Genomic DNA, 12,247 nt, shown 5'->3' on the forward strand with positions numbered 1-12,247 from the left:
GAACGGATGAACGTACGTACGTACAAACTTACGAACAATCGAACGTAGTACGTACATACGAACGAACGAGCTAACGTACGTACGTACGAACGAACGAACGAAAGAAAGAAAGAAAGAACGAACAAAAGAACGAACGTAGGTATGTAAGAACGACCGAACGAACGAACAAACGTACGTACGTGCGTAAGAACGAACTAAAGAAAATACAAACGAAAGAATGAATGAACGAAAGACCAAACGAACGATCGTTCAAACGTACGTACGTACGTACGAACGAACAAATGAACGTACGTACGTACGAACGAACGTACGTATGTACGAACGAACGTACGAAGGAACGAACGAACAAACGAAATTACGTACGAACGTATGAACGATTGAACGAACGAACAAATGAAAGAGCAAACGAAGTAAGGATCGAACGTAACTGCGTACGTACGTACGTATGAACGAACGAACGACCGAACGAACGTACGTACGTAAGAACGAACAAACGAACGAACGAATGAAAGAACGAACGAACGAACGAAATGAACGAACGTACGAACGAATGTACGTATAACGTACGTACGTACGAACGAACGAAAGGCTGATCGAAAGTATGTACATAAGAATAAACAAACAAAGGAACGTACGTACGAACGAACGAAGAAAAGAAAGAAAATACGAACGAACGAAAGAATGAATGATCAAAAGACCGAACGAACGATCGTTCGAACATACGTACGTAGGAACGAACGAACGAACGTGCATCCGAACGTAGGTACGTACGAACGAATGAACGAACGTACTACGTACGTACGTACGAACGAAAGAACATACGTATGTACGTACGTACATACGAACGAACGAACTAACGTACGTACGTTCGTACGAACGAACGAAGGAAAGAAAGAAAGAACGAACAAACGAACGAACGTATGTAAGTAAGAACGAACGAACGAACGAACGAACGTACGTACGTACGTACGAACGAACTAAAGAAAATACGAACGAAAGAATGAATGAACGAAAGACCGAACGAACGATCGTTCAAACGTACGTACGTACGAACGAATGAACGTATGTACGTACGAACGTGAGTACGAACGAAGGTACGTACGTACGAACGAACGAACAAATGAACGTACGTACGTACGTATGTACGAACGAACGTACGAAGGAAGGAACGAACAAACGAAATTACGTACGAACGTATGAACGATTGAACGAACGAACAAACGAAGTAACGATCGAACGTAATTGCGTACGTACGTACGTACGTATGAACGAACGAACGACCGAACGAACGTACGTAGTACGTAAGAACGAACAAACGAACGAACGAACGAGCGAAATGAACGAACGTACGAACGAATGTACGTACAACGTACGTACGTACGTACGTACGAACGAACGAACGGCTGATCGAAAGTATGTACATAAGAATAAACAAACAAAGGAACGTACGTACGAACGAACGAAGAAAAGAAAGAAAGAACGAACAAACGAACGAACAAAAGAACGAACGACCGAACGTAAGTACGAACGAACGAACAAATGAACGAACGAAAAACCAATGAACTAACGTACATATGTAAGTACGTACGTAAGAAGGAAGGAACGAACGAACGAATGAACGGAAGAAGGAATTTAAGAACAAACGAACAAACGAAAGAACGATTGTACGTAAGTACCTCCGTAGGCTGTAACGAACGTACGTACGGACGTACGAACGAGCAAATGTTTAAAAGAACGAACGACCGAACGAACGAAAGAACGTAAGTACGAATGAACGAACGAACGAACGAACGAATGAACGAACGAAAGGACGAAGGTACGTACGTACACATGTAAGAACGAACGGTCGAATGCACGAACGAACGAAAGTACGAACGACCAAACGTTCGAACGTACGTATGTATGTAGGCAAGAAATATCCAACGAAATTACGTACGTCCAAACGAACGAACGATCGAACGTTTGTACGTAAGTCCGTCCGGAGGCAGCAGCGAACGTACTTACGTATGAACGAACGAACGTAAGTAAGTACGTACGTGCGTACGTAAGAACGAACGAACGAAAGAACGAAAGAAAGAAATAACGAAAGAAAGAAATAACGAAAGAAAGAACGAACGAACAAACGTACGTACGTACGTAAGAACGAACGAACGAACGAATGAACGAATGAACGATCGAACGAACGAACGAACGATCGTTCGTTCGTGCGTACGTACGAACGAACGAAAGTACGTACGTACGAACGTACGAACATACGAACGGCAGACGAACTTACGTACGTAAGTACGTATGAACGATCAAATGAACGAACGAAAGAACCAACCAGCCAACCAACGAAAGAACGAACGAACGAACGAACGTACTACGTACGTAAGTAAGAACGAACGAATGAATGAACGAACGTACGTAAGTACGAACGAACGTAAGTACGAACGAACGTAAGTACGAACGAACGTAAGTACGAACGTACAAAGGAACGAACGATCGTACGAACGATAGAACGAACGAAAGAAAGAACAAAAGAACAAACGACAGGACAAATGAACAGACTAACGAACGAACAAACGAAAGAACGAACGTACGTACGAACGAAAGAACGAACATAGGAACGAAAGAACGAACATAGGAACGAAAAACAAAAGAACAAACGAACGTACGAACGATCTAACGTACGAACGTAAGAACGAACGTAAGAACGAACGTAAGAACGAACAAACGAACGAACGGACGTACGTATGTACGTAGGAACGAACTAACATATGTACGTACGTGCGAACGACAGAACAAACGTACGAACGAACGAACAAACGAACGAAAGAACATAACTACGTACGAAGGAAATACGAACAAACGAACGAAAGAACGAACGTACGAACGATCTAAAGTACGTACATAAGAACGAACGAACGAACGAACGAACGAACGTACGAACGAACGTATGAACATACGTACAAATGAACTTACGTACGTAAGTACGTATGAACGATCAAACGAACGAACGAACGAAAGACCAAACGAACATAAGAACGAACGTAAGAACGAACGTACGTACGTAAGAACGACTGAACAAACGAACGAACGAACGAACGTACGTACGAACGACATAACGAAATAACGAACGAAAGAAAGAACAAACGAACGAACGATCTTTCGAACGTACGTACGTACGTACGAACGAACGAACGGACGTACGAATGAATGAACAAACATACGTATGTACGTACATATGACCGATCGAACGAACGAACAAACGAACTAACGAACGAAGGTAACTTCTTACGTACGAACGAACGAACGAACAAACGAACGTATGTAAGTAGGAACGTAGGACGAACGAACGATCGAACGAACACACGTACGTGGGATCAAACGAATGAACCTACCAACCAACCAACCAAACAACCAGCTAACGAAAGAACGAACGGACGAACGTACGTACTTTCGTACGTACGTACGTAACAACGAACGAACGAATGAACGAACGTACGTAAGTACGAACGTAAGAACGAACGAACTTACGTATGTACGTACGAACGAACGAACTTACGTATGTACGTACGAACGAACGAATGTACGTTCGTACGTACGTACGAATGAACGAACGAAAGAACGAAGGAACGAAAGTTAGTACGTACGAACGAACAAACGAAATAACGAAAGTACGAAAGTACGTACGAACGAACAAACGATGGAAAGAACAAGAGAACGAACCAACCAACGAACGAACGAACGACCGAACGAAATAATGAACGAACGTACGTAAGTACAAACGAACGAAAGACCGAACGTTCGTACGTAAGAACGAACGAACGAGTGAAACGAACAAACGAACTAACATACGAACAAACCAACGAATGTACGTTCGTACGTACGTACGAATGAAGGAACGAAAGAACGAAAGTAAGTACGTACGAACGAACGAACGAACAAACGATGGAAAGAACGAACGAAAGAGACAACGAATGTACGTCCATACGTACGTACGTACGAACGAACGAACGTACGTACGTAAGGACGAACGAACGTACGTACAAAAGTCCGTACGTACGAAAGAACGAATGAACGATAGAACGTACGAACGAACGTACGTACATACGTACGAATGAACGAACGACCTTACGTACGTACGTACATACGTACGAATGAACGAACGATCTTACGTACGTACGAACGTACGTATGTACGAACGAACGAACAACGGGACGAAATAACGAAAGAAAGAACGAACAAACGAAAGACCGAACGTTCGTACGTAAGAACGAACGAACAAACGAGTGAAACGAACGAACGAACGAACGTCCATACGAAAGAACCAACGAATGTACGTCCATACGTACGTGCGTACGAGCGAACGAACAACGAAACGAAATAACGAAAGAAAGAACGAACAAACTAACGAACGAAAGTTCGTACGTAAGAACGAACGAACAAACGAGTGAAACGAACGAACGTCCATACGTACGTACGAAAGAACCAACGAATGTACGTCCATACGTACGTACGTAAAGACGAACGAACGTACAAAAGTCCGTACGTACGAAAGAACGAACGAACGAAGGTACGTACATACGAACGAACGAACGTACGTACGTAAGTACGAAGGAGCGAACGAACGAACGATAGAACGAACGAACGAACGTACGAATGAACGAACGAACTTACGTACGAACGTACGAAGAAACGAACGTATGTACGTACGAACGAACGAACGAACGAACGAACGTGTATATGGTTCTGCTAATTACAACGTACTGGTAAAAATCAAATATCTTCGTTTTGGTGCGCTAATTCCGGAAATATGTAATTAGCAGAACCATATACACGTTCACCTCTAGGGGTGAACAACTTGTATAAGATTCTGAGAATTATAACTCTTGCGGTTCGCGCTGAAGAGGGGCAGATTTTCTCGATAAGAGATTTTTAACTCCGAAACCTGGTCCGCGAATAACAATGTTTTAATTTTATGTATGTAATTTTCAGTGTCTTGCTCACTTACGTTTTGGTATTATGCTGAACTTCTTTTGAGAACTGCTAGGTCTTAGTAGACACAACATGTGGTTTATTTCTAGTACATTAAATGTCCACTTTACTGGTCAACATTTTATATATATAAAAATATACCTTAATCCCCTAAGATCTCAGATATTTTATCTAAATCTCTCGAATTCTTTCACTGTGCTAGCTTCCTGGTAATAAATCGATAATAATATCTGATTTTACCCTATGTTTTAATTATATATATATATATATATATATATATATATATATATATATATATGTATATATATATATAAATTTTGTATGACTCTCTTATTCTTTCAGCCCCTTCACACTTACTTCGTTCTTTCCACTTTTCTTTCTTTCGCTCCACCCCTCTCACATTTCCTGTCCCTTCTCTTTTTCCTCGTCCCTCCCTAATTCTTCTATCCCTCTGCCTCTAACTCTCTCCTCCCCTTCCACGTGACCGGTGTTCGGCCAAGTTTGACCTTTTTTCTTGGTTTGACTACCACCCGTGCAGCATCTATATTCCTTCCCATGCCTGTCATCTCTTATGTCCCTTCCGCCAGCTTAATTTAATTCGTCCTTAATCGAAAGACACCTGTTGTCAATGTCCTGTTGTTTACATTTGTATTTGTGTATCATTTCTCCGTTTTTGTTTTCGTACACATTCGCTGCATTCTTCCGAAACTGCAAAGATAATCTGGAACTCGACTGACGAAAGAAAACTCAAAATGACACGTCATTGTTTTTTCATGTCCTTTTTTTGTCTCATCCAACTGTCTGGATGTTTTGCTTCCGCCTGTTGCATTCTGTCCTAGTTTTTGTATTCTTTTTTACCCTTTTGTCTCGTATATATATATATATATATATATATATATATATATATATATATACAGGCAGAATTTACAAAAAAAAAACAATAAAAGACGAAGACAGGTGTGTAAACAATAAACAGGTGTATTAGTTTAATGCTCAGGAAGTGAGAAAGCTTTTTACATTTCGAGCCTACGCTCTTCAACAGAAAGGAACACAGAGAAAGAAAATAAGAAAAGGCTTAGTGGCTAGCGATAAATCATGGCGAATGCTGGACAGAGGTGGTCAGATGGGAGAGCTAGGAAGTAGGGGAGATAATAGACAATAAAGTAGTGGTGATTCTAAAACGAAGGTATGTGACAGCGTGTATGTGCATGTGGATAGGTGCTGGTGACCTTGACGTGTGCAGGTGTGTGGATTGTGTGGGTGCTGGTCAGTGCTACGTGATGTGGTGTGACATGAAAATTCGTATGCTTTGATTTATTATTATTTTCACATTTTTCCTGTTTTAATTCATATCATTGTTTAAAAAACCGTTCACTTTTCCACTGCTTGAAAACCACCTGACTGGCCCTCGTGCTGATGGCACATAAAAAGCACCCACTACACTCTCGGAGTGGTTGGCGTTAGGAAGGGCATCCAGCTGTAGAAACTTAGCCAGATCAGATTGAACCTGGTGCAGCCTTCTGGCTCACCACTCTTTAGTCAAACCGTCCAACCCATGCCAGCATGGAAAACGGACGTTAAACGATGATGATGATGATATATATAGGCATAGAAGTGGCTGTGTGGTAAGTAGCTTGCTTACCAACAACATGACTCCAGGTTCAGTCCCACTGTGTGGCACCTTGGGCAAGTGCCTTCTACTATCGCCTCGGGCCCACCAAAGCCTTGTGAGTGGATTTGGTAGACGGAAACTGAAAGAAGCCTATTGCATATATGTATATGTGTGTGTGTGTGTGTGTGTGTGTGTGTGTGTGTGTGTGTGTGTGTGTGTGTGTGTGTGTGTTTCCCCCAACATTGCTTGACAACCGATGCTGGTGTATTTATGTCCCTGTGACTTAGCGGTTCGGCAAAAGAGAACCGATAGAATAAGTACTAGGCTTACAAAGAATAAGTCCTGGGGTTGATTTCTTTGATTAAAGGCAGTGCTCCAGCATGGCCACAGTCAAATGACTGAAACAAGTAAAAAAGAGTATATATATATATATATATATATATATCAGATATTACTAAATCAGATTGAGACTGGTGCTGCCTCTGGTTCACCAGTCCTCAGTCAAACCATCCAACCCATGCCAGCACGGAAAGCGGATGTTAAACGATGACTATATTTAACGAATGTTTATCCAGTTAGGTCTGCAACCTTATGTGAATTTTGAGTTCTAACCCCCTGTGCAATTGAGATTGACACCCCTGCTACAGATGGAAGAAAACAGCTGTAACAACACTTTGAATATTGATGTTTAACAACATGGAACACTTTGGTTGATCACATAATCAAGCGATATACGAGGGTGAGTCAAAAAGTAATGCCGTTTTGTTTAGGACAGGTATAATTACCAACACAGGAACATGTATCATACATCAAAATGAAGCCGATCCTCTATGGATCACATCCCTACTTCTCAACATAGTCACCGTTTCTCTCAATAGCAATGTTCCACCTTCGAATGAGAGCATGTATCCCTGCCTTGTAAAATTCTGTTGACTGTTCTTTGAGCCACTTCTACACTACAGTTTTCATTTCCTCGTCACTCGAGTAATGTTTGCCTCTCAAACCCTCATTCATGGCACCAAAGAGATGATAGTCTGGAGGTGCTAAATCTGGTGAGTGTGGAGGTAGTGAGCCACAGAGGACCAGCTTCATTTTGACGTATCATACATGTTCCTGTGTTGGTAATTATAACTGTCCTAAACAAAATGGCATTATTTTTTTGATTCACCCTCTTATGTGTATATCTATATTAGATTATCATCACTATTTGACTTCTGTCTTGTATGCTGGCATGCATTGGATGGTTTGACCAGAGCTAGATAGGGAGAAGAATGCACCAACTTCTATTGTGTTTTGGCAAGGTTTCTATGACTGGATGTCCTTCCTAATGCCAAGCCATTTCACAGAGAATACTGGGAGCTTTTCATATTGCACCAGCACCAGAGAGATCTGTTAAGCATGGTTTCTACAGATGGATATCCTTCCTAATGCCAACCATTTCACAGAGTGTAGTGGATGCTTTTTATATGGCACTGGCAGCAGTGAGGTCTGTTTTGGCATGGTTTCTACAGGTGGATGCTTTTCCAAATGCTAACCCCTTTACAGGGTGTCCTGGGTGCGTTACATGCCACCAGCACTGACAAGGTCTGTTTTGGAAGGGGTTTTACAGCTTGATGTCCTTCCTAACACCAACCACCCTGCAAAGTAAACAGTGCTTTTCACATGGACCAAGCACAGGTGAGGTTGGTTATAGCATGGTTTCTACAGCTGGATGCCGTCCTTAATACCAACCACTTTACAGTGTAGACTAGGTGCTTTTTACATGGCACAAGCAAAAGCAAGGTTAGTTTTGGCATGTTTTTTTTTTAGCTGGATGCCCTTCCAAACAGCAACCACTTTACAGTGTGGACTAGGTGTTTTTTAAGTGGCACCAGTACAGGTAAGGTTAATTTTGGCATGGTTTTTATTGTTGGATGCCCTTCAAAATACCAACCACTTTATAGTGTAGACTAGGTGCTTTTTACATGGCACAAGCAAAGGCGAGGTCAGTTTTGGCAAGGTTTTTACAGCTGGATGCCCTTCCAAACAGCAACCACTTTACAGTATGAACAAGATACTTTTTACATGGCACCAACACTGGCAGGGTCATAAATTACTTGCATGACAAAGATCCTTTGAGAAGAGGGGGTAATCTTGTGTCAAATGTTAAAAGGTCAAGTGTGACAGAGACACAGAGACAGGTGTCTTGCTATAATGGAGGCACATGGTTACCCAGCAAGAGACAGAGAAAGTGATCAAGAATGAAGAAAGAAACAGGTGTGAATTTACAGTTCTATATTTAAGAGATGAGGAATTATGTACATTATTTACATTTGATGGATATTTTTCCTCATCTTGTTTGTTATTAACACAATGTTTTGGATGATATACCCTCCAGCTTTCATCAGGTGTCTTGGAGAAATTTCGAACCTGGGTTTTCATTCCTAAGGTATTTTCCAATGTTATTATTATTATAATTGTTCAGGTCACTGCTTGGAATCGAACTCAGAATCTTGGGGTTAGTAGCCCGCGCTCTTAGCCACTATACCCATGGGCATATGGCGTAGTGGTTAAGAGTGCGGGCTACTAACCCCAAGATTCCAAGTTCGATTCCAAGCAGTGACCTGAACAATTATAATAATAATAACATAAAAAAATACCTTAGGAATGAGAACCCAGGTTCGAAATTTCTCGAAGACACCTGATGAAGGCAGGAGGGTATATCAGCCGAAACATTGCGTTAACAACAAACAAGATGAAGACAAATATCCGTCGAATGTAAATAATATAAATAAGGTGTGACTTTCCCAGTAAACTTTTCCTTGTGGTGAACTGATTGCAGTAAACTTACTTATAATTCAGACAACCATGCAAAGCTTTCCTGTCTGTTTTGGCAAGGTTTTTGTGGCAGGATGCCCTTTCTAATGCCAACCAATTTAGGGAGGTGTAAAAGGATGCCTTTTACACAAAAGAAGGGGCTAGCAATAAAGCAATCATCTACTTTCATTCTATTTAGTTTTTTCAAAATCCCTGAGTGTGTGTGTGTGTATAAATATATATGTGAATATTTTTAAAATCTTAAGGAATAATAAGTATTCCAGATTATCAGGATATTTACTATTTTACACTTTACTAATGCAATGTAAACAGTATCATTTATAATATTATTACAAATTTGGGATTTTACCAATAGAACTGCAACTCCTATTTCAGGATAACCTTATTGTGTGGAATACACATAGAAAGTTATATCCAATAAAATAATATAAGCATTTAAAAAACCTACTATAAAATACAATAAAATTATTTGAAAAAATATATATAACTTACCTGTTATTAATCTGTGGGGAAAGAAGATATTTTTAATCAACGCTACACGTATTTCTGTGCTGGTAGGGAGTTTATAAAGGCTATACCTAATACATAAATCCACCAGTGCATCCTCAGGTTATTTATCTTATTGTTATTATTATTATTAATGGATCAAAGTTAAAGATACATAATATAAGTCATATTAAATAGAAAAAATGAGAATATGAATACAAATATAATAAAATTAAAATATAATAAAAATATATAAATTACAAATATTTTTTTTAAATTTTAAAATTAAACAGTTCGAGAGACGTATTACTGAACAGTATTGAAGAGAGATAAATAAAATAGCCTCAGTACGCACTGGTGGATTTATGTATTAGGTAAAACCTTTATAAACTCCCTACCAGTGCAGAATCACATGTAGCATTGATTAAAAATATCATCTTTCCCCACAGACTAATAACAGGTAAGTTATATATATTTTTTCAAATAATTTCATTGTATTTTATTGGATATAACTTTCTATGTGTATGCCATACAATAAGGTTATCCTGAAATAGGAGTTGCGGTTCTGTGTGTGTGTGTGTGTGTGTGTGTGTGTGTGTGTGTGTGTGTGTGTGTGTGCGTGTGTGCGTGTGTGTGTGTGTGCAGGCGTGGCTTGTGTGTGTGTGTGTGTGTGTGTGCAGGCAACGCTTGCTTCCTAACCACATCGTTCAATCCCACTGTGCAGCACCTTGGGCAAACATTTATAGCCATGAGCCAACAAACGCCTTGTGAGTGGATTTGGTAGACGGAAACTGAAAGAAGCATGTCATACATATATATATATATATATATATATATATATATATATATATATATATACACACACACACACACACACATATAAATATATACGTATATATATTTATGTGTGTGTCCGTCCTCAATTACCACTTGAACAGTCTTGATGCATTTACATCTTCCACCCCCTCCCCTCTGTGACATAGCAGTTCAGCAAAAAGACTCCAATAGAATATAAGTAACTAGGCTTAAAAAGAATAACTCCTGGCATTTGATTTCTTCAGCTAAAAAGTCTTTAAGGCTGTGCTCAAGCATGTCCGCTGTCAAATGAGTGAAACATGTAAAAGTGTATTTATATACATATATACATATATATATATATATATATATATATATATATATATATATATATATATGACACACAAGAAACACATAGGGAGGAGTATACCAAGGTGGATTGTGACAAAAAGGACGAAACAGCACTGAGATCTGTAATGATGAGGGGCTGGAATTTTAAAAAATATATAATAATCAGAAAAAAAAAATTAGAATTAATTAGAAATTAATTGGAAGTTAATTAGAAAATTAAATTAAACAGATTCTGTGAGATAAACGTCGTCTGCATCGCATTGAGACATCGTAGCAGGGGAACTTGAAACAGTGCCAATGGTTGATATGTCTTCTACATCTGCTTTGTCGAAAGTACCACCTTCTGCGGAATACAAAAACAGAAACAAAATAATAATAATAATAATAATAATAATAATAATAATAATAATAATGATAATAAATTCCCGGATGCAGTACCAGGCAGTGGCTCTCATGGCTTCTGATCTGAACTGATTTGAAGTGTTATCATGTACATTGTTTTGTATTGATAAAAAAGATGGTCTATAGTAAATCATCATAATCGTTTAACGTCCGCTTTCCATGCTGGCTGAGGACTGGTGAGCCAAACACTGCACCAGGCTCAAATCTGATCTGGCAAAGTTTCTACAGCTGGATGCCCTTCCAAACACCAACCACTCCGAGAATGTAGTGGGTGCTTATATGTGCCACCGGCACGAGAACCAGTCAGGCGGTTCTGGCAATGACCATGCTCAAAAGGTGTTTTTTACATGCTACCTGCATGGGAGCCAGTCTGATGGCACTGGCAACAACCACGCTCGAATGTTGCTTTCAACGTGCCACTAGCACAAGTGCCAATCAGGTGGTACTGTCATCAGCTACGTCAGTGACTTTGATTTGTTTACACTTGCTTCAATAGGTCTTCGCAAGCAAAGATCATTGTCCAATGAATAAGGGGTAGTCATAAGTGGGCCAGTTACACCCCAGGTTCGGATGTGCTTTTAACATTCCACTTGCACGAGTGTCAATCAGACGGCCACGTCAGCGATTTTGATTTGGATATTCTGCTCAATACCACAGATTTGCTTGTCAGTTGTTTGACCTTAACCAGTTGAGCATGTCCCTTGGTGGCTGATGATATGTGCATCTCTGATCACGAACAGAAGTAGCGGGGGAGCATCATAGCCATGTGTTGAGAGGAAGTCTCTGGGGTTTGAATAATTCACC

General features: G+C 40.0%; 1 protein-coding gene across 1 annotated transcript in view; it reads right to left on the minus strand.

The window, feature by feature from the left end:
• Positions 1-11,154: 11,154 nt before the first annotated feature.
• Positions 11,155-12,247, minus strand: part of LOC106875506 (BCAS3 microtubule associated cell migration factor) — a 60,162-nt gene continuing 59,069 nt past the window's right edge. Inside the window, exon 21 of the mRNA XM_089348674.1 lies at positions 11,155-11,384. Within this exon, the coding sequence (XP_089204800.1) occupies positions 11,263-11,384 (122 nt within the window). The 3' untranslated portion in view covers positions 11,155-11,262. The remainder of the gene's footprint in view (positions 11,385-12,247) is intronic.

Source organism: Octopus bimaculoides, chromosome 3, assembly GCF_046866305.1.
Source record: "Octopus bimaculoides isolate indiv1 chromosome 3, ASM4686630v1, whole genome shotgun sequence".
NCBI lineage: Eukaryota > Metazoa > Mollusca > Cephalopoda > Octopoda > Octopodidae > Octopus > Octopus bimaculoides.